Source organism: Lynx rufus, unplaced genomic scaffold (assembly GCF_022079265.1).
Source record: "Lynx rufus isolate CCGP_SWC_20201006 ecotype Redwood Valley unplaced genomic scaffold, mLynRuf1.p SCAF_10, whole genome shotgun sequence".
NCBI lineage: Eukaryota > Metazoa > Chordata > Mammalia > Carnivora > Felidae > Lynx > Lynx rufus.
The window spans coordinates 61,384,014-61,407,007 of NW_025814824.1; the positions used below are offsets into that span (position 1 = coordinate 61,384,014).

Consider the following 22,994-nt stretch of genomic DNA (forward strand, 5'->3'; position numbering starts at 1 on the left):
GGCCTATAGGCAATAAAGGCCTCGCACAGGCTACAGGGCTGGTGGGAGGGGCAGGGCAACCAGGACCTGCTTCAGAGGGAGGCATGCTGGGCCTGGCTACCAGGTTCTGGCAGGACCTAGATGGGGGGGGGCCTAGGTGACAGTGTGGGGAGGGTCCCTACTGCCTGGTTATTTCTACCATATCCACCTACCCTACACATGTGGTGCAGAAACAAAGGGCTCCTGAGCCCAGGGTGGGACAAGGTGCCCTTGGGCTGGCACATGAAAACAAAGCCTTCTTCACCCCTGCAGAAGCTTCATCTTAAAGATGAGTGGTTTCTACAGAGAAGAGGAGGGACAGTGGCGGGGGGGGGGGAGGGGGGACAGTGCCTAGCACTCCACTGACCATCTCATTCTCTTTAGGGTGAAGCTGGGGAGGGGCTTCCTGGCCACCCTGAACCTGTCAGGCCTACTGCAGCCACGGTGAGACCCCCTGTCCAGGTTCCTCACACACACAGTGTTAAGGGACTGGGGTTGCTGACAAGTAGCCACAGGCTAAGGATTCTACCTTTCTTTTATTTTAAAATTTTTTTTCAACGTTTCTGAGAGAGAGAGACAGCACAAGCGGTGGGGGGTCAGAGAGAGAGGGAGACACAGAAACCAAAGCAGACTCCAGGCTCTGAGCCTTCAGCACAGAGCCTGATGGAGGGCTTGAACCTGCAAACCATCAGATCATGACCTGAGCCGAAGTCCGGCGCTTAACTGACTGAGTCACCCAGGCGCCCCTAATGATTCTACCTTTCAATCCAAGATGCCTCCAGTGAGACCTCGGGGCTTTCACCTCTATCAGAACCCTCAGTGAGCTCAGGAGCAGAGTCTGTTTATGTCCCATTCATATCCTGCACCCTGAAGGACCCACACGTCTGTCAACCACGTCCCAAACAGCTCGTCACCATCCCCCCAGACCCGCTCCTCCCTCGACACTCCCGTCTCTGGGAGTGGCACCCCATCTTCCTGGTCACCAAGACAGAAATCAGGAAACAACCTGCAGTGGCCCTCTGCCTCCCACACCCCATCTGGTCAGTCTACAAGCCCCGAGTCTAGCTGTGCAGTGCCTCCTGGTCCCTCAGACGGTGGCAGCAGCCACCCTGTCACTACCTCCCTTCTGCATGTGCACACCACTGCCGCCCCTCTAAACCCAGCCCAACTCCTCCTTGGAGCCTCTTAGCAGGTGCCCCACGGACGTTCCATGATTGAATTAAGCCTCTCCTGGTTCCTGTCTTCGGGAACTAAATACCAGAAAAGAGTTTCAGAAATTACCTTTGTTCTTTGGAGGAATTTGATGGCATTCAACAAGTATGCACTGAGTGTCTTCTTGGTACCAGATCTTATGCTAGATACTGGACATCCAGAGGTATCTCAGGATCAGGCAGACCCTGGGTCTAGAGTCTAGAGGGGCTGACAGACACATGCAACTGAGCTTCAAGTCAGGTGGCCCTACTACCAAATCGAGACCTCAGTAGAGGTTAGTGGGGAACACAGAGTAGGGAGAGATGAATTCCACCTGGAAATGGGGTAGGTAAGAGGGCTTCATGGAGGAGGTGAGAGTGGAACTAGGCCTTGAAGGATGAGTAGGAGTTTGAAAGGCAGGAAGGGAGGCTGAGAAGATGTGAAAGAGCATAGTATGTTTGAGGACCTATTGGCTGTGCAGCGGGAGGTGGTGAGGGAGGAGGGGAGCAGTGGAGGGGGAGGTGGGAGAAAAGGCTGGAAGGAAAGTTGGCAGCAGCAGTTACTGGGCTACAGAATAAGGGAAGAGTTTTGGTGACGTGGCTGTCCTTGGAGTGGCAGGTGAAACCAAGTGGTGGGACTTTCTTCTCTCTCCAGGTGAGCTCTGAGGCCGAGGGCTCTGGCCTGGGCTGGGGATCGGACATCGGCTCTGGCTCTGGGGACCTCGTGCGCACTGAGGAGCTGTTAAGAGTAAGTGTGAGAATGACACTACCTGGTGCCTGGGATTGCCCTCTCGATAATCAGGAGGATTATACTTTCCCTCCACATTTGTATATGTTTGGCATTTTCCACTTCAGTCAGTTTTGTTTTAAGTGAATATGAGCCTTAGTTTATATTTAGGACCTTCACTTTCCCACTTGCCCCCTTTCCCTGGCATTCGGGGCTATTTCACAGCAAGTATGCCCATGACCTTCACCACTGCCTTGGCTCTGCCCCCATCCCCTTTACCGATGATACAGAACCGACTGCTGGCCTCTTCTCTAGGTAGCATTTGGCACTTGGCTTCCAGGCCTTTCTTGAAATCCTCCCTACCCTGATGCAACCCCTACTACCAGTTCAGACCACTCCTTCTCCCTCTTTGCTCCTGCTCCCCCAGCCTTCAGTCCAAGGCGGGGCTCCCATCGTCCCTGGTTCCTGGGAAGCACCTCTCTTCTCCAGCTGCAGCTGATGGCTTTGTTCCGGGGCCCCAACCTCCCCGCCAGCCCTTCGTCTGAGTCCCAGTGCTGAATCCCTACCTAGAACACTCCACTCAGTTACCCATCTGCCTCCTCCTCAGGATAGGGAAGGAAGGGTTCTGGACTCGCTGGATAAGTGGAGTGGGAGTCACATGGGTCTTCCAGGCTGGTGGGATCAGCCAACCCGGCCAGAAGCGAAAGAGACTAGTACACTGCAGAGTAGTATATAACCCTTTTAATAAGGGTTAACAACAGGCAGTTTTTGACCACTCTGCGAGGTAATCAGAAAACTAAGAGCACCTCTGAAAATTCCAACTGATTGGATTTTTATTATATATATATACATATATATATATATGTACATATATATATATATACACACACACACACATATATATGTATATATATGGAGAAAACATGATATAAGGGGCTCAGAAAGACTTGGGTTAAAATCCCAGCTTTTCTAATAATTAGCCGTGAGTGGGTGAGCTCAAACCAAGCTACAATATCCTACTGAGCCTTAGTTCCCCATCAGCTAAGTGGGAACACCAGTTTCTACTTACAGTGTTACTGTGAGGAAAAGAGAGAATGGGTGGAACATATATGTTCTGATGTTCTGTATATGTTTATCCCCTCCCCCGCTGTTTCTTTTCTTTTCTTTTTTCTAATAATTTATTGTCAAGTTAGCTAACATACAGTGTATACAGTGTGCTCTTGGTTTTGAGGGTAGATTCCCCCGACTCATCACTTACATACAACACCCAGTGCTCATCCCAACAAGTGCCCTCCTCAGTGCCCATCACCAGCTTTCCCTCTGTTCCCCCCCACCCCAAATCAACCTTCAGTTCGTTCTCCACACTCAAGAGTCTCTTATGGTTTGCCTCCCTCTCTGTTTGAAACTATTTTTTCTCCTTCCCTCCCCACCATGGTCTTCTGTTAAGTTTCTCGAGTTCCACATGTGAGTGAAAACATATGATATGTCTTTCTCCCCTGCTGTTTCTTAACAGAGTATCTGCCTTTTAGGGTCCCCCAGGTCCCCCGGGCCCACCCGGCTCACCTGGGATTCCAGGAAAACCAGGAACTGATGTTTTCATGGGACCCCCTGGATCGCCTGGAAAGGATGGAGCTGCTGGTGAACCTGGGCCCCCGGTGAGCCCCTGGGGTCATGTCCCCCCTCTCCGTGGCCATGAGACTTCCTCTATCCAAGGAGGGGTGTACAGACCCCATACCCCAGCATGAAGACTCATGATAGAGAGCGAGCAGCTAGCTAACATTTGTAAACAAAAGTCCTCCTCAGCTGAGTCATTACTAAGGCTCATAAGAAGCAGAAGCCGAGAAACACACCATCCTATGCACTGTTTTGCAGCTTTATCTTAGTATAGGAAATGCAGACTCGTGGAATCTTGGAATTATAGGACATATCAAAGTGCGGGGCCTGGGGCAGGGGGTCCTTAGAGACCCTCTAGTCTGACTCAACCTCCTGTTCCCCCTCAGAGGGGAAAATGCAACCCAGAGAATGAAGGACACTCGTCCAGGGGTACACAGCCAGCAGTGGCCATGCTGGGGCCAGGGACCAGCATTCCACCCTGGACCAACACAATGCTCCTGGACCCACTGGCCTCACCCGCTCCGTCCTCCCAGCCCTGGCCTCCTTTTCCAAGAAAGGTTCATGCTTGATTCTTATCAGAGATGTTATGAGCTGATTGTCGCTGATGTTCTCCAGGGCCCTGAGGGACAGCCTGGACCCGATGGAGCCTCCGGCCTTCCTGGGATGAAGGGAGAGAAGGTACGGGCAGGGGGGGTTCCAACACATGGGGGCCACCAGGCCCACACTGTCTCTGGCCTCTGGGCCTGTCCTTGCCTCTTAGGTGAAGGACCCTTTCTGATCCCCTCCTAATCCTCTCTCTGCTGGATGTCCCCATCCCAGGGCTCTTGATGCCCGAACCTGAGCTCAGCATCTCCAGCTTTAGTGAATGGTGCTGCCATCTACCCAGTCACGAGGATGCAAAGGCAGAATCTCTAACCCCTTCTTCCTCTCTTTTCCTGCCGTACCCCACCTGTTGCTAGGACTGGCCCGCCTGACAGTCACCTCTCTTGCCTGTCTCCACCCTGACCTGATGTTCACCTATCCTGGCCCACATGATGGCATCAGGCTTCTCGCCAGCGTCCCATCTCCCCACCTGTAACCCAGCTTCTGCCCGCCTGCCGCACCTGTCCATCTTCCTGCTTCAGGCTCTCTCCAGTCACAGCCCTCTCCACTGAGAAGGCACCGAACCCTGACTGTGTGCGGACCTGCCTTCCCAGCTCCATCTCCTGCTGCTCCCTCACGTGGCTTCTGGGTCAACGAGCAGCACTACTGATGTGCTGTGGGCATGCTCTTCCTGGACAGCCCCCTGGCCTTTGCACAGGCTTTCTCCCCATCTCAGGTGATCTTTCCCTTTTCTCATCCTCCAAGGGCCAGTTCGGATATATCCTCTGAGAAGCCCTTTCAGACTCCCTATTAGCAGAAGGGAGCCCTCCTTCCTGCGCTTTCCGTTAGCACGGTATTTGTTCTGCTGGGACTCCTCTTAGCCAATGTTAGCTTACCTGTGCCCCCACCCCTCCCCTGACAAACAGCACTAGCACTGTCTGTGTGTCCTTAGTTTCTGGCCCAGGCCCCTGTTAGCGTTTGGTTAGCGAATCTGCTGCTCCCTTCACTCTCTTCATTCTCTGTAAGCCTGTCTCTCTTCGGTCTGCAAACCCCACGTGGTGCCTTGGGGGCGGGGTTCCTGCCCCTACAGTGTTCCCATCCGGGGTTGATGAGATAAGCCAAGTCCCCTGCAAAGGAGGGCAATAAAGATAAGGTAAGCCTCCGTGTGGTGATACAGGCAGGCATGAGTATAACTGGGGTTCAGAGGAGGAAGGGTCCCTCCCAGCTGGGATAAGGACCAAGGTCTTCTGTGTGCTCCACGGCATGAAGTTGTGGAAAATGTCAACTCCCTAGACACCACCATCTTCACGGAACTGATTTTCCAGTTTCCGACAGCTCTCAAGTGTGTTTATTTTAATTGAAACAGTAACTCGATTTTCGCAGAAACCTCCTTTCTCAGAAAAAGAAGAAAGAAACGGTTGTCAAGCTGTATAGAACTCTCTCTATAAGTACCGACTATTTCATAAGAAATTAGATTCTTCGGGAAACATCACAGACCCACACTGTTCCTCCCTGTCCTTCTTGCCAGCTCTCCTGCACCCGCCCCCACATGCCCCTCCCTTGCTCGTCTGGCATTTAAAAATACCCGTGCCCACATCCGCACGCTGACACCCGAGTAAGCACGCTCTGCACTGTTCAGGGGAGCAGCCGTGCACAGGGTGGCAGGCTTGTATAGGATGATTGTTGGAGATCAATTACATTCCCCACCTCCACCCCCCAAAATTTGCTGTGAGTCCTAATTCGTTGCACTATGTGCATAAGATGCTTTCTGGTCAAGTAAAAGCAGATTCTAGAAGGACTTGGAAACTTACATCTGGAGAGCTCAAAGGAATCGTTGCAGATGACATTTACCTAAAAATAACTTTTAAAAGCCAAAAGCAAACCAAGGAGCATAGTATGGATGTAAAATAATAGAAATGTACTACAGAAAATCAGCAGTCTCTGGGAGGGAACCCAGCATAAGATCCAATGATACAGCTGATCCTTGACTCCCCTCCACAATATCTGTACTTCAGGCTTGCACAACTCCAAGGGACTCATTTCTTGCCAGGAAGTGCCTTCCGCAGTTGCATGGATTCTTGTAAGGAGATCTTTTCTCATGCTGCTCAGAAAGCAGCCTCCTTCTCACTTACAGGGCGCATAGACCAGTCTGGGCAGTTGTCTAAAGGGGAGTTTTTTCCCAGAGAATGAGGTCCAAGCTTATCTGACTGGAAAAAAAATATTGTCATATATAATCATTATTTTCAAATGTAGGATTGTCATCAAAATGTGGATGGTCATTAAGAATTCTTGAAGTAAATAGTTTATTTTATGTTGAGTTCCATGATAGGAGTACTCCTTAATTTATTTTCCCAAAATTAAGATGAACAGCTACTCTGAGATCTTTAGCCCATGAAGGAACAGGCGAAGAGTATCCTGCTTTCTCAGCTACTGAATGTTCCTGGAAAGGATGCTGAAGAACGTGCCGGAGACGCGTCTCTATGACATTCCTTTCTGCTTTTTGCATTGCACACTGTGACAGCCGGATCTGCGGCACACATGTAGCATTTACTATTGTCACTCTTTTCCTTCATTCACACTCTGAATGATTCATTGTATTCTTCAGTGTCAAAAGGTGCTGGGACACCGAGGCAGAAAAGAGCTTGTGTTTTGACATTTTCTTCAGTGTCCAGAATTGCTGAGGGACGTGGAGTTCCCTATAACGGGCTTTGAGTGATCTCACTGAGCCACCGAAATGTCAGTGTTGGGCCTTATAAAGCAGATTCTGTCTTCCCCATGGGATGAGAAGAAATGCAAGTAATTCATCATCGCCTTCCCTTTCTCTACGTAACCCCAGTTTGGCTTTGAGCAATTGTCTAAATCTTACACACTAAAAACAGGGTGCCCCTTAAGAACCTAAGCAGTGGGTACATCATAATCGGGTGTCAGGATATTTTCCTGACTCCTTCTTTTGTGAATCCTCAGAGATTCTCCCATTGGAGGCCCCCAACCACAGTCCCCTGATGTAGGGCCATATCTCCTGTGGTTGACCACTCCTGGCCACCAGTTCCCTTTGGTCCTCCGCTCTGCTCAGAACTCACAGCTGGCTCCAATCTATGGGACCCACATGCATTTAACAAGGATCCAGTAATGGGTTTGGAGCTCGTAACAGCTTATTTCAGTTAAAAATTCCAATATTGGCCCGATTTCCTATTTCATATCTCCTTTAACCATCAGATGTGTTTGGTACAAAATCAGGATTATGGGCCTCCATAAAACCAAATAGACCAAGGTCAGTTGTAATTGTAACTAATTGAAGTTATCGATGTAACAAACACCATGAGCAAAAGTGACAGCCACAAGGCAGTAAGTTGTGCCATCTGAGATACCACAACAGAAAACGACAGTGCATGTATTTATTAGGTTTTTTGATGTTCCTGTATGTTGAAGTCTAATAATGTCCTTGGCAAATCTGATAACTATAATGAGCAGAAATTTCTAATGCATTCTGAAGCATGATTTTGTAGCACTCCTGCACCTCATTCTTTTACAGTATTTCCCTTGTAGAACTGACCTCTCCACACTTCATCTCCACAACCAGACCTGCAGCTTGGCTGGCTGAAATTGTAAGACACACAAGCCTCACACTGAGGAATTGGATATAGGTCTGCCATTATCATTTTGGGAGCAGAGAGTCTTTGCTGACTCTTGTAATTGGAGTTTCCCAGTTTTCACTCTATCTGTTCGTGTAAATTCCAGTTAAGACGAGCACTCCCATCCCCAAGCTGATCTGCTCAGATTCCAAAATGGTGGCCACCAAATCTGTGAGCCAATGGAATGGGCCTAAATACTACCTTTTTGCATGTACAAGCTGGATAAAATCATCTGCTTCTGAGACCGGTAACTCAAGGTCCAAAATATCTTCTAGACTTCCTCTGAAACTGCTACAAGACATACTCTTAATTTGAAGAGCTGGGAAGGCAATTTAAAAAAGACAGTTTTTCACTTTCCGAACATAATTTTCTTTGACAGGCTCAGCTGGCAACACAACAATAAGGTTTTCAGAGAACAGAGTCCAGAAGTCAAGAGATGAAGCTAATTTAACTTCTCTCTCACAGTTTCCCTGACTGTGATTTGACTTGTTACTGGAAAGGTGCATACGGTTGGCACTTCCTTCAAGGACAGATTGCGACAGGCAGCAGATGATGGCGCGGCTGGTCACGCCCAAGAAATGCAGGCGCAGAAACCGCAGCCTCCAGATTAGGCAGCAAAACTGGAACCCGATTGTTTTTGTTTATGCCCATGGTGAATGGTCACAGGTAGTTTCTCCTGGGCCAAGCGGCAGGCAGAGAAGCCTCTGAGCCCAGCCACCACTGCTTCCTTCGCCGAAGCACCCCTTCCACTCCCTGCACCTGCTAATGCCCTGGGTGACTGCAGCCTGATTGTGACAAGGCGCATCTCTTGTTATTCAGCCTTTACAGATGACTTCCTTTCAACAGTTCATGTATTTTTATTTCTAAGGTCTCTAATTCATTCTTTCATATAAGCATTGTGCTTATTTCATAATAATTTGTCCATGTTTCATGGCTGTAATAGCCTCCCTTTTCTCCCTGAGAATATGTATTGTACGCTTAAAGTCCTGATAAGGTTGTGTTCTTCACGCTCCTTCCTTGGGCATACATTCTATTGCCGGCACTGCTGCCTGTCTTTCTTAAATGTTTATTTTTATTTTATTTTATTTATTTTAGTTTTTATTTTTGTATGCCTCTCTTTGATAGTGTTGCCCTCCCTCTGATATGTGTTGTTTCTTGCTCGTGTGTTTGCTTTCAAAGTTGGAATCTCTCTTTGGTCTGTTTTCTGCCTCTGTTCATACAGATTGTTGGGGAGTTGGGCAGCGGCTACTTCTGAGGCTTGCAGGTTTCAGTGGGTTTCAGGATGGGGGCAGTGGGGTGTGCCATCAGTCAGGGCACCTCAGCAGCTGGTCTTAGGAGTTTGGGGTATCCCTGGATCTCCCAGGATTCCCTAGCCACTCGGGGCTCTGCCCGATGCCCTGGCTCCAGTAAACAGCTCTTATTGTTCTAGGAGTGGGGGCTGGGAGGTGAGGGGGAATGGGCAGGGCTGGCTGGCTTTCCTGCTCCGGAATTTCGACCTATCTGCCCATCAGCACCACACCCTGCCCCTCGCTTCCACCGCCACTTCTGCAGGATACTTTTTCCCCTGTGCTTTCTCTCCACTACTGAAGTCTGTGGCTTCAGCTTTCTGTATTTTCCCTTTGGTATTCCTCACTATTTTCAGATTCAGTGTCATTCACCATCTTATTTTTGAGCATGTTATTTTGGAACTAGCCACTTTGTCCTTCCTATGGATTTGATATTGGAAGGGCAATCCAACCTAGAATAAGAGGGGACTGGGGAAGGGCACAGCCTTAGATGGTGGGTACATCATCATCGGGTGTCAGGATGTTTTCCTGACTCCTTTTGTGAGTCCTCAGAGTTTCTCCCATTGGAGGCCACCAACCACAGTCCCCTGATGTAGGGCCGTATCTCCTGTGGTTGACCACTCCTGGCCACCAGTTCCCATTGGTTCTGCCCTCTGCTCAGAGCTCACAGCCGGCTCCATTCTGTGGGACCCACATGTTACCCCCCAGAAAACCTATTTTGTGGCCCCCATTAGGGGTATACATGTAACCTGCTTTAGAGAAACACCCCCCAACCCCATTCTGGGGCCACTCCAGCTAGCCTTTTGTCTTTAGATATTTCCGGAAGAAAGCCAGTCACCAGTTCACAATTCTCCAAAAGTCTAGGGAATACATACCAAGTTTTTGAAGTCCCTTTCTTGGCCTCAAGTACCAGACCTATCTCTTTATTTCCAACATGGGAGGGGTGGGGTAAGGGACCCGCCAGTACACAGATAATTCTCCAAGGGAATTCTTCTTCTGCAGTTTCTCCTTGGTTAATCTCCAACTTCTCCTTTTTACTCTTAAGGTAGGTAATGAGCTAAGAGTTGAAAAATGGATTTTTCAAGTCAGCTCATCTAATAACCTGTTACTCGAGAGCCTCTAATTCTGCATTTTCTTTGGAATATACCTACTGAAATATATATTAATTGGGCCTTTTTCTTGCTTTTTTTTTCCCCCCCTCAGGGAGCAAGAGGGCCTAATGGGTCAGCCGGTGAAAAGGTAAAAGAAAAAAAAAAAAGAAAGAAAAAGAGAAAGCTTTCTTATTCTTCCCCTTTCTCTGGGTTTACTGTAATTGGACTGCTGGGCTGGACTGCTGAGTATATAAGCATCGGGGAGAGAAACACATCTCTCAGATGTGTTCTCAGAGAGAAACACATCTCAGGAACTGTTCTGGGACCGCAGACCCACTAGAGAGGGAGGGGGAAACCACCTGCTCCTTTCCCACGCCCTCCCTCCGCACAAACACGTGCACAGGAGCGCATCCGCTTGTCTCCAAGTGTCAGCAAGACCGTGGTTTCTGTACCTGGAAGCAGTGCCCATCAGAAAATCCATCAACCTCATTTAGTTCAAAGAACGATTTCCCAACTCAGGCGTGTATGTTACTCCTTTTACCAGCGACCCCAAGGCTGCACAATCAGCCCGTCCTCTTCCTTACAGGGTGACCCTGGCAGCAGAGGCTTACCAGGACCTCCGGGGAAAAACGGACAAGTTGGAGCTCCTGGGGTCATGGGACCTCCAGGGCCTCCTGGACCCCCAGGGCCCCCAGGCCCTGGATGTGCAATGGGACTTGGATTTGAGGTACTCCCCCACCCTTTTTGTGGTTAAAGAACAATGGGCACTAGGGGCTGTTGGAAAAACCAGCTAAGAGAATGCGGGTCCGAGGGCAGAGGCTGTGTGTGACTCCCCACTGGGCCCAGCCAGCTCCAGGTCCCAGCTCCACACCTGGCACACGCATGTGCTCTGGAATTGGATGTGAAATTCTCATTCTTCCTCCTTCTCCAGGATACCGAAGGATCTGGAAGCATCAGGCTGTTGCATGAACCCAGGATCTCTGGACCAGCGGTTTCAAGTGTAGGTTGAGTTTTGAAACGTTCATTTTGAGGATTGTCATATTGTCCTGCTGGAGTGGGGAAGCTGTGGGGTGCCGCCGTGGCCCTGTTCCTTTTGGTAACTCACCCTCTCTGCACCTCCAGCTTCCAGCCATGCAGCGGGGAGACTGGGTGCTCTTTACAACCTGTTTCTTTAAGGAGCAGCACAGGAGTTTTGCACAAAACATCATAGGGGAAAACTTGAAAGTCATCTTTATCTCTCTCTCTATCTTTCTCTCTCTTTCCCTCTCTCTCTCTCTAGTCCCTTACCATCAAGCATGTCTGCTTCATTGCCTCCTACCTGCTGCCTCATTTCAGAACCCTGTGCTCCCAACAAGTGCCCCTTCCCACTGCGTCCAACCCTGGGGAGATGTTGTCCCTCTTCTGCAATGATTTTCTGCTCTCAAGAGGACCAACGCCCAGATCTCATTATGTTTGTCAAATGGGACCCAGAGCTAAGCACGGCAGCCCAGCAGAAACAGGGCCTCGAAGGGACAAGCAGCATAGCCCTCTCTGCGGTTAAATTAGACCTTCCCTATCCTCCAGATGCAGAGGGCTCTGAGAGTCAGGGTTAAGAGGACACTCACCCCATGCTAGGAGAGAGCCTCCGTGGGTGTTCTTCCTTCTGATTCTGGAAAGGGGATTTGCCCCACATCTTTTGCTCTCCTTATCTGGGGCAAAATCCGTGTGGGAGCTGAGGGAGAGATGGCAAGATGTGAGGATAGATGAGGAGTAAACAAAGTGAAGAGAAGAAAACCAAAGAATGTCTGTTTCTTTGTTTGTTTGCTTGTTTTGTTTGTTTTACCAGGGTCCCAAAGGAGAAAAAGGAGACCAGGGTCCCAAGGTGAGGTCACAGATCTGAGGCGGGGGTGGGAGAAATTTCCAGCCAGCTTCTAGGAGCATTATCCATGTACAATGAATTTTTTTCCACTATCACTGTTGTATCCAGGGTGACAGAGGGATGGATGGAGCCAGCATTGTGGGACCCCCTGGGCCCAGGGGGCCGCCAGGGCGCATCGAGGTCTTGTCCAGTGTGAGTACCAGCCAGGTTGGAGCATGACTATGTATTTTCTGCCTTCACTAAAGGGGAGAGAAAGTTGTCCACAACTTCAAGGATGGTGGTTACACAGAGGGCATGTAGCTGGCATCTGGCATTGGCATTTCCACCTACCAGCACACCCCTTGTGTCTGCTCCTGCCCCAGTACCACAGTTCTCTCACACAGCACTTTCAGAATACTCCTCTTATTGGCAGCATCTGCAGTCAAGAGAATGGCTGTGACAGAGAGGCAGAGGAACATAAGTGGGGGAAGAGTGAGGAAAGATGTTTTGGGGTATGTGAAATTAAGGAAGCCTTTCTGGAGGAGGTGTCTTTGAGCAGGGACTTAGGAGCTGAGAAGGATCTTACCAGGTAGGCACAAAGGACAGGACTTCCAGAATTCAGCTGGCAGGCACACTCTGAGCCACAGCACAGAATAGGAAAATGTGAGTGAATCCAAGGCACAGGAGGCTGATGGGTGTGGAGGGTGTAGAGAGTGGTGGAAAACTGTAGAGAAGGCTGGGGTGTGGGCAGGGAGCAGAGCAAGGTCCCCTTCATGTTAGAGCATCACACTGGTGAAAAACTGTGGCTCTTCTGAGACAAGTGATGCCATACTGGTAGATGACAGAGAGACAGAAAAATCCCAAATAACTGGGGAAAAAAGGATGCCTACAGTTAAAAAAAAAAAAAAAAGTGATTACAAATATCCAGGGTGGGTAAGGGTGTGGTGAAATAGTGAGTCTCATATGCTTTGGTAGCAGTGTAAGTTACAAGGCCCCTTTAGACCACTCTTCAGCAATCCATTAAAACAAAAGTGTCCATACCCCCCAGTTCCATGTGGAAAGACATCCATGCTCCATTGTTGGAAGAAGCAAGTTGAAGAATTCTGCATTCAGCCTGATGCCGTTGACGTAAAATAGGCACACGGACACACACACTGTCAACGCTGCATGCTTTCTATGGAGATGTATATGGAAATATATGCTTTAAAAGTATGTGTGTGTGTGTTTAAAATTTTAAAAGAGAAGACATTCATAGATGGTGCAATTTTTTTATTTTTATTAAAAAAATTTTTTAATGTTTATTTTTGAGAGAGAGAGAGAGAGAGAGACAGAGTGCAAGCAGGGGAGGGGCAGAGAGGGAGAGGGAGACACAGAATCCGAAGCAGGCTCCAGACTCTGAGCTGTCCACACAGAGCCCAACGCAGGGCTCGACCTCACGAACCGTGAGATCATGACCCGAGCCAAAGTCAGACGCTTGACCAACTGAGCCACCCAGACACCCCATGGATGGTGCAGTTTTAAGGTTAATTGAAAGAAGAAAGTCTACAGCACCTCAGCGCTGTTTCATAAGGGGTGGGGAGGGGATGGCAGTGAGTTTAGGGTGTTGCGTTTGCCTCTGCTCTGCGGTGCTGGGGTGACTTCAGTTAAAGACTCCTTGCCAGGAACAAGGTGGAATGTGCTACCCTCTGTCTCATTGTCTGTTTTCTCTCTTTTCAGTCTTTGGTTAACATCACCCACGGGTTCCTGAATCTCTCGGATATCCCTGAGCTCATTGGGCCTCCGGTGTGTATCCACAGCTGCCCTAGAGTGAAGTTCTTCCCAGATACCCTGCTGAAACTAAGCTGGGTTGGTTTGGCATCTTTTTAGCTCCTGAAGCATGGAGCTAGAATATGTCAGAATAGAATGGAAAAAAGAACTTTGCATTTTCTGAGAAGTTGCTATCACATTAATTTGATCACTCGGGAAGTTTTGTGTCCAATGCAGTGGAAGCTTCCAGTCTCATGTATCGGAAGTATGTGTCATGGAAAGCAAAGAATCCTAAGTAACAAACCGATTGACGTCTGTGGGATGCCTTTGGCCTGCTTTTATTTGCATGATCTCATCTCCTAGAACGGGAAGAGCCTAGGGAGACCTAGCCTTGTGCTAATGGGAAAACCAGCGCACAAGGAGAGAACATGACCTGCTTTGGTCTTTCCAGCCCCCTGTTAGAGATCGGGACCACTTAGCAAAGCTGCAGTATCTCTGCAAGTCTGTAGAGTCGGCCTGTGGCATAAGGAGACCTAAAAGGAAGGAAGCTCCTTCCTGCAGCCTGTGCCATAAATCCCCGTTGCACCTCCTAGCATGTGCTGGTGACAGCCGGAAAGAGAGGAAAGAGCTGTGGTCTTAGGAGCCCTGGGGTTCCAGCCCATGTCCACACACCACTCTGAGCCTCTGAGCCTGTCCTCTGACACTGCCTCAGCAGCCTTTAGGGCAGCTCATAAGAGGTTGGTGGATGTGAATCTGCTTTGCAAATGGCAGCACTTAGCGCAAGCCCACATGCAGATTGAGGCTTATACTTCCACAGCTGGGCAGCCCACCCACCCCTGTGGTCCCTAATGAGGTTGGCCTCCACCCCCAGCATCCATGTCCTGGGGAGAACTTGGCGCTCCCCCCAAGGCTTCTGCAGATATCTGGGACGTTCTTCTAGAGCCAGCCTGTCCTGCTGAGGGACCTCTGTTGGTGGGTACTTCTGCCGTCTCTTTACTACAGCCAATGGGGCTTCTTTTCCTTGGTTTCTGTAAAATCACTCAAAATACCCCAATAGTTAACACCTAAAGCAAACCAGCTCTCAAGAAAAAGTCATCTCACAAAGGGTCTTGGTATTTCCCGAACAATTAGAGGTTTGGGGTTATTAGGCGGGTTATTACTAAAGGAAAATACCCTCTAAAATCAAAGATTCGGCATCTCTGTCCTAAGAGTCCCTAGGGCCTGTCTGCCCCATCCCTTCTCCCTCCCCGCACCCCTAGAATCTGCCTTTCCTGCCAATCCCCGTCCTCCCTTTAGCAAATCCAAGGATCCTTTTCGTTCCTAATGAAGGGCCAGAATTTTCCTACTCAGAGGCCCATCCCTCCCTGAGGGGACTCAAGTCCCAGCTGGCACCCTTCTGCTTCCCCACCCCACTGTATATACAGTGGGTTGAGAAACGTGTTGCTCTCCAGTTGTCTGTCTCTCTATGTATTCTGCCAAAGTCAGACATTTAATGAGCATGTGGGTACCTGGGCCGGCAGGAAGAAGAGTCCCGGCCAATGTGGAGTGAACCGCACACTGTCTGTTTGTTCTTCTCTGAGGGAGAAGCACTGAGTCTTCCACCCCCAAATACCTCGGCACACCCTTTGGGCCCACGCCTCAGAAATTAGGGGCTGCTTCTCCAAGAACATGTATCAAGTGATTTCACAGAGGAGAAGGCAGACCCTTCAAATGCAGAGTCCTGCATGGGGGTGGGGTGGCAGTGGGGGCTCTGGGCTCCTGGGCACAGTTTCTGACTCCGTCACTAACCAGCCGCGTGACTCTGCACGGTCCCTTCCCCTCTTGGGCCTCAACATCCTTGTCTGCAACATGGATCGTGAGACACCCTCCACCGTGGGAACATGCTTGGGTCTTTGGGAGCTGCTGGGAGGGGGTGGGCCCCTGAGGCACAGCATTCCTGCTGGCTCTGGAAATGCTGCTGCTAACCAGCCTATTTTATCTTTGGTATGTCACAGGGTCCGGAGGGCATACCTGGGCTGCCGGGATTTCCAGTAAGTACCACAGTAGCCATCTTCCCTCTGTGCCCTGGGGCTGTGTTCATTCTGTGCCTTCCACCTGGAATGCCATTCTCTTCCTTCTCTATGACACCATCTTGTTCATGTAACCTGCCCTGGTTGACCCTCACCTGGAGCGATCCTTTCCTCCTTTTTTTTTTTTATTTTTTAATTTTTTTTTTTATTTTTTAAAGTTTATTTAAAAGAGACAGAGCGTGAGTGGGAAAGGGGCAGAGAGAAAGGGAGACAGAGAATCCCAAGCAGGCTCCGCACTGTCAGCGTGGAGCCCGATGCAGGGCTTGAACTCATGAAACCTTGAGATCAGAACCTGAGTTGAAACTAAGAGTCAGGACGCTTAACTGACTGAACCACCCAGGTGCCCCATCCTTTCCTCCTTTGAGTCCCATAGACTTTATTTTCACCTCTGCTGTGATTCTTTTCTGCCCTTAATAAGTTATTCACACCCTTGTCTTTTTTTCTCGATTGTACTGTGAACAGCTTGTGGAGGTTGGGTCTTAATCTCTCTCCTGGTACCAGCAGAAACCAGAGCCAGTGGTTGGCTGCCTATGAATGTGAGGGGATGAGTCAAGTATACAGTCCCCGCAGATCAGTGTCCTAAAGAGAGAGGATGGGAGCAGTGGGGGATGAGGGGGAGCAATCACAGACTAGAAGCCCAACAATTAATAGTCTGTGTGCACACTATTGTGGCTTCCACCGTAGAAGGTGAATATGCATTTCTGTATAGAAAGTGATCAGTTTTGTCTAAAAGTGTGAGCTTGTGCATACGCTCAAGGCTCCAGCGTGAAATCTGCACAATTTCTCCAAGACGCTCCAGATCTGAAATGTCCTGATGCCAACAGCGTATGCGTTGCCTCCAGGCAAATGAAGGAGATTTAACAAAACTGTGACAGAAATTTGTTCTTGATGATGGAATATAAGTGATTTCTCTTTCTGTTTATTTCTGTTTTTCTGAGCTTTTTACATTTTGTTTTTTTAATTTTTTTTAATGTTTATTTTTGAGAGAGAGAGAGAGAGAGCAAGCAGGGGAGGGGGAGAGAGAGAGGGAGACACAGAACCCAGGCTCCAGGCTCTGAGCTGTCAGCACGAGCCCGACTTGGGGCTCCAGCCCATGAACTGCGAGATCATGACCTGAGCTGAAGTCGAACACTTAATGGACTGAGCCACACAGGTGCCCCTGAACTTTTTACATTTTGCAAAATGATCATATCCTGTCATGACACTGGCAATATGTGTGAACTAGATCTCAGGAACAGGAGAGAGAGTGGCAGTCATGGAGAACACCTCTTTTGTTAAGAGGAGGAGAGGCCAGACCTCTGAGCTCCAGCCCTGGCTTGGCTGCTCCGAACCAGGAGCATGTTCCAGAACACGTTTTCTTCTATATAAGTAGGGCTGTGTTCCCGCGGGAGCCCCCAGGGCCACTTTAGGGAGTAAAGAGGGGGCCACAAAGTGGGATTCCAGGCCACCAACCTGCAATAAAGAAGCTCCATTTGACATATTTTATATATTAAGCTTTCATTCAAGTCTTTACTTGAAAAAAAAAAAGGAATGAAAAGAGTTTCATTGCTAAAAAGTAACAATAACAAATATTTGAAAGCCACTGCTCTAGTGGGTAACTCCCCCTTTAACCCACAAGACTGCACAGGGACTTGTGAAAAGCTACATGGCAGTAAAGTGTGAAACACCTTTTTGGGGCAGACATCTGGCTGTGAGTCACTGTCACAGGTATATAGTGTTGGAGTTGAGAAGAGGTCACCTCTGGCCGGGTGTGCAGAACTTGGCTCCGCAGAGGGGTGGCTGGGCATTCCCGCAGCGGGAAGGGCGTGGGCAGAAGCGCGGAGGCAGTGGGCAGGGCAGAGAGGATAAGGGGAAAGGCTCACCTGGGTGTGTGATGGGGAGCAGGGGATGAGGTGCTGAGGCTGGCTGGGATGGGTTTGAGTGTCAGGCTGGGACATTTGGATCCCATCCCGTATGTGGTGGGGAGCCAGACGGGAAGTGGGAGTCCCAGGCGATGAACGGTGGGTGGAGGCAGGCCACGGGGTGGCCAGGAGGACCCATGGGGTAAGCAGGGGCAGCAGGACGAGGCTGTCTCAGTAGGGCCCCTCAGAGGAAGCCAAAGTTCAGAGGCAGGGGCCTCTAGGCCTCCTAGCGCTCAGTGCTGTCGTCTTTCCACCATACCACAATTCTTGCATCACTTAAAATTAAGAAAACATCATGGCTAGTTGTGACTTCTTCCTAGCAGCAGAAGAAACTCTTTTTTTCTTTTTAAGTTTATTTATTAATTTTGAGAAAGAGAGAGAGCTGGGGAGGGGCAGTGAGAGAGGGAGGGAAAGAATCCAAAGCAGGCTCCATGCTGTCAGTGCAGAGCCTGATGCAAGGCTTGAACTCATGAACCGTGAGATGACCTGAGCCGAAACCAAGAGTCGGACACTTAACCGACTGAGCCGCCCAGGCACCCCTAAAGCATTTTAATCTTAACAAACAACAAAATACCTTCCGATGATTCCTTTCAGGGCCCTCGTGGACCAAAAGGTGACACCGGTGTGCCTGGATTTCCAGGACTAAAAGGAGAACAGGTAAGAGGGACCCAGGTATTTAGTGGGATCATGCTCCAGAATTTGCTAAATATTTCAAATTGGCTGAAAGTAGCTTTTAACTTTAAAAAAGTTTTCCGAGATATAATTCACATGCCGCAAAATCCATTCCTTTAAATTGTAGAGTTCAGTGATTTTTAGTATATTCACAAGGTTGTACAGCCATCACCACTTCCCAATTCTTGCACATTTTCGTGCCAAAAAGAAACTCCATATTTAGTAGCAGCCACTCCACAGCTGTTAACTTTTATGATCTAAGTGGCCCTCCAAGGTGAAGGTGGGTCGTGGTGGAGACATTGATTCTCATCATAGTCCCATGTGCCATGCTTTATCTAGCGACCTGTTGGGCACCCCCATTAGAGTGTGTGCTCCCTGAGGGCAGGGCCACATGCCAGTTTCTTCTCTATGGTCCCAGTACTTAGCATAGGATCCGGTGCACAAATGGCACCCAAGACATTTATTGGATAAAGGAACATAAAATTAATCAGTACAATAGATGCTAGTATTTAGAAGTTATAAGTTGAGCATTCTGCATTTGGATGGCAGTCTTGGTCCAAAATCTTTGGAATAAGTATTTAGCATGCAAAGAATATCCTGGGAACTCCCAAGACACGGAACGGACCTTTCTATCCTTCCGTATTTGCCTCTTAGAATTAACTTCCTGGTTGGTTTTTATAGATAAGAGGGAGAGTAACATCCATACACAGATTGCAAAGACTCTGGATTGGGTCACGAATTCATCTATCCATTTGTGTACTCATCCATCTTATATCCATTCCTAAGCATGTGCCAGCCGGGTTCCTATAGTAGGCACTAGGGATATAGAAGTAAGACATGGGGAACAGACATACAGTTAGCCAACAAAAAGCATGGCCGTTGCTGTAACGGTGGTCTATGCGAGGCCAATAGCAGAAACCCCTGATCCTTCCTTGAGAGGCACAGAGGGTGGGTATGTCTCCAAAAGGAGGGAGCATTAAGCTTCTGTCTTTTTGTTCTCCCCCCACCATTCCACACTGGCCCCCCAGCAGAGGCTCCAGTGTCTGTTGGACCATAATTTTAGGGCGTAGGGAGTTCAAAGGCTGGGCAAAGGGGTCTGCATTTGGCACCATGTGGGGTGATGTCTTGGGATGCTTTTTGCTGCCTTGGGCCTTTGACAAGCCGCTGCTGTGGCTTGGGAGGAGGCCTGGTCGAACCAGAGTGGCTCTTGCTTTAAACACTATTTTTAGAGGGACCTACGTGCCGTCGCCACCGCTAATTTCCTACCACCTTGAAAACTGGGATGGGCGCCCAGCCAGCTCTGCTCCAGCCCTCACAGCAAACGCACTTTCTCTCGCTCTGCCTCTAATGCTTCTGTGCTTGTCCTTCTTACTGCTGCCGTGCTCAGGACTGCCTTTCCTCGCCAGTGCAGTGGTAAGATCCAAATATGAGGTGTGGGCTCAGGGGGACGGAGGGAAGAGGCCGCTCTGCTTGCTTTGGCACCGCTGTCCCAGCTGCTTCTGGCCCCGTTGAAGGGGGACTTTAGTGTGGTCCAGCCTAGCACCTCAGGGGCCAGCGCTTAAGTTTGGAGCCAGAGTGTTAGAGTGATATGGAAGGTCCCTCCACCTGGCCTTCTCTGTGCACACATATCTTCTAGGAAGCCTCCTGGGATAAATAGATGGCTCTGCTGAGGATGGGATCTAGGTCAAGATTGGCCACCTGGCTACCCATCTCCCCAGTTCCCCAGCATCTGAGATAGCTTTGTCTGCTCAGGTTTGCACAGGATCCCGGAGTCTGGGGACAGAGTTCCACATGGAGACACGAGGCCTCTGTGTTGAGAGAGGCCTCTAGTGTTCATATTTTTGTCTCTTTCCCAATTGTAGGCGTTTTAATGAGAATAAGGATTGTTAGGGAGGCAAGCCACCAAGTAAATTAGGAGCCAGAGGTTCTCAGAGGGGTGCTGTGTAGTAAGAGGTGGGGAGGACCTTGTCAGGCTGGTTCCTGGAGGGTCGGGGGGTGAGGATGTAGATCCATCGGCGTGGGAGCCCTTGAGGCTTGCAGGACGCCCACCTGGACTTGTTTGTTGAGGGAGTAACCCAGAGAGCGAGTGCTCAGGTAGGAGGCCCCTGCAGTTTGTTCTCCAGGGACAGGTCATGTCCGACCAGCGGGGCTGCAGGTACGGGATCGGGGCTGCAGGACCACAGGCTCAAGGGAGCCTCTGGATGAGGCCGTGAGGAAGAGACCCGATTTCATTGAAAGGTTCTCTGAATTGCAGGGAGAGAAGGGAGAGCCAGGTGCCATCCTCACCGGGGACATTCCTCTGGAACGGCTGCAGGGGAGAAAGGTAATCATGTCACCAGACCCTGAAGGCACACATCCGCTTCAACGCCCCATGTTTGTTCCTGGCACCGACTGTGTTCCTCTGAATGACGAGTTCATATCTCCCTGCTTTAGGGTGAACCTGGTGTGCATGGAGCCCCCGGACCAATGGTAAGCCAGACCATCTCTCAGCTGGGGCTGGACTGGGGGGCTTGAAGCATTTCTCATACTTTGGCTCCGTTAGATTGAGTTGTCAAGTTGTGAAAATAGCAAGGGTGTGGCAAATGTATGTGGATTAGGGTATGCTAATTGTAGTCCAGTGAAAATCTCAGTGGGTTAGCACAGAAGCAGCTTCTCACTCTTGCCAAGCCCATGGTCGTTGTTCCTAGATGGGCATCTACCCCCAAGCAGTGATTCAGGGACCCAGGATACTTTTATCCTGGGACTCTGCTGTCCGGTGGTTTCCCAAGCCACACTGGCATCTTCCAGCTCCGCAGGCTGAGGCTGGGGAGGGGAAAGAGGTCATGAAGGATGATGAACATCACTTTTAGCACATTCCACTGGCCAGAACTCAGAAGCGTAGGTTAGCTGTGTGTCAAGGAAGGAGAGGAGAATCGACTGGTGCCTACCACTCGCGGGTATACCACATGCTTGCTAGCTGAAGATTGCCATTGCCCAAGGAACCCCTCAGAGGAACCCCTCAGAGGAACCCCAGAAAGTCTCTCTTGTTTCTTGGACCTAGTGTCTATGAGGCCTTGGGCAAGTCCATTTCTGTCTGGGCTTCTGTTTTCCCATCTTACAGAAGGCAGAGGTACAGTTAAAGGTATCAAGTTAGTACTAGATAATATGATAGGGCCCTTCTTGGCTTACTTGCTCTAGGAATCTGTAACCCATTTGGGCTGCTGAATGGTTTTTAAGCTCCCAGTTCTCTCAAGAATGAACTGTAAACCTCTCTGTCATAGAGTCCTCCCCAAGAACAACAACAACAAAATTCAGATGTAAAATGTCCACTGTGGGTCAGACGCTGTACTGATACTTCACACAGACCATCTCATGTCAGACTCACTGCTCTAAGAGGTATCAGAATTCCCAGTTTATAGACCAGGAAACGGAGGTCAAAGAGAGTGAGTAACTGGGGCGCCTGGGTGGCGCAGTCGGTTAAGCGTCCGACTTCAGCCAGGTCACGATCTCGCGGTCCGTGAGTTTGAGCCCCGCGTCGGGCTCTGGGCTGATGGCTCAGAGCCTGGAGCCTGTTTCCGATTCTGTGTCTCCCTCTCTCTCTGTCCCTCCCCCGTTCATGCTCTGTCTCTCTCTGTCCCAAAAATAAATAAACGTTGAAAAAAAAAATTTAAAAAAAAAGAGAGTGAGTAACTTACCCGCTGTCACACAGCTTGTAAGTGGTACACTGGGGATTTGAGCCAAGCCTGTTGGAGTCTGTATCCAGGTTTTCCCCGTTGCCGCCAGTAAACATTTCTTCTAAAGCATTTTGGCCTGGAGATTTGTACATGGGGTTTGTTTGGTTGAAGCTGGACCTCAGGCCTGAGGAGAAGGAACCTCACAGACACATGTCCTTGACGAATGGCCCATAACCTCCAAGTTGCATCCCTCAAAGGACCTTCTGAGGCCTTTGGCCCCTTCAGTCGGGCAGAATGGGTGCCCTGCAGAGGAGAAACCGTGGACTAAGACAGACTGGGGGAGTATGGTGTTAACCACTGGTGAATCACTTACCAACATCCAGTACCATGGAAATATTCCAGGAGTTAGCAATGGTGGCCAGCACGCCGCTTCAGATGGCCATGTCACTTGTTCCTACCAAAGCCCAGTGTGTGCACAGCTTGCCAGGCTCAGACAGCATGGGAGACCTTCTTCTCCTTCGCATGATGATGTCATATGGGCTACTTGTGGCCCTCATGACTGGTATAGCTTACAGCGCCTTTACAAGCTCCCTAGAGCCTTGTTACCCGTGGCTCCTGGATCAGCATCATCAGCATCACCTGGGAGCTTGCTAGAAATGCAGAGCCTTAGGCCGCACCCTGGACCTGCTGGGTCTGCGTTGTGACAAGATCCCAGGTGGCGCCTGGGCACACTGACGTTTGAGAAGAGCTCTGCACTAGAACATACCACCAAGTGGCCTGTGCCCTGTTACTCCTTCTGTTCTTGCTTTTCTATCTTTAGGACTGTTGTGGGCTGGGTACTTTACATACAGAGCCCGTTTTAACTCAGCTTTATTTGCCATTTTCCAGGGCATGGCTATATCTGTTAATGTCAGCAGGAAGAAGGGACTTGGAGACCCCAGGCTTAAACGAGTCATTCCCCTGGGAGGACGGGGCA

The 22,994-nt window shown here is 49.6% G+C and overlaps 1 protein-coding gene across 1 annotated transcript in view; it reads left to right on the top strand.

Moving 5' to 3' along the window:
- The window catches only part of COL15A1 (collagen type XV alpha 1 chain), a 108,246-nt gene that overhangs the window by 62,880 nt on the left and 22,372 nt on the right, over window positions 1–22,994 (top strand). The window contains exons 12-25 of the mRNA XM_047066906.1: window positions 403–462; window positions 1,864–1,956; window positions 3,465–3,590; window positions 4,165–4,227; window positions 10,253–10,288; window positions 10,727–10,867; window positions 11,072–11,140; window positions 11,966–12,001; window positions 12,107–12,205; window positions 13,694–13,759; window positions 15,718–15,753; window positions 18,288–18,350; window positions 20,620–20,688; window positions 20,799–20,834. Coding sequence (XP_046922862.1) covers window positions 403–462; window positions 1,864–1,956; window positions 3,465–3,590; window positions 4,165–4,227; window positions 10,253–10,288; window positions 10,727–10,867; window positions 11,072–11,140; window positions 11,966–12,001; window positions 12,107–12,205; window positions 13,694–13,759; window positions 15,718–15,753; window positions 18,288–18,350; window positions 20,620–20,688; window positions 20,799–20,834 — 993 coding nt within the window. The remainder of the gene's footprint in view (window positions 1–402; window positions 463–1,863; window positions 1,957–3,464; window positions 3,591–4,164; window positions 4,228–10,252; window positions 10,289–10,726; window positions 10,868–11,071; window positions 11,141–11,965; window positions 12,002–12,106; window positions 12,206–13,693; window positions 13,760–15,717; window positions 15,754–18,287; window positions 18,351–20,619; window positions 20,689–20,798; window positions 20,835–22,994) is intronic.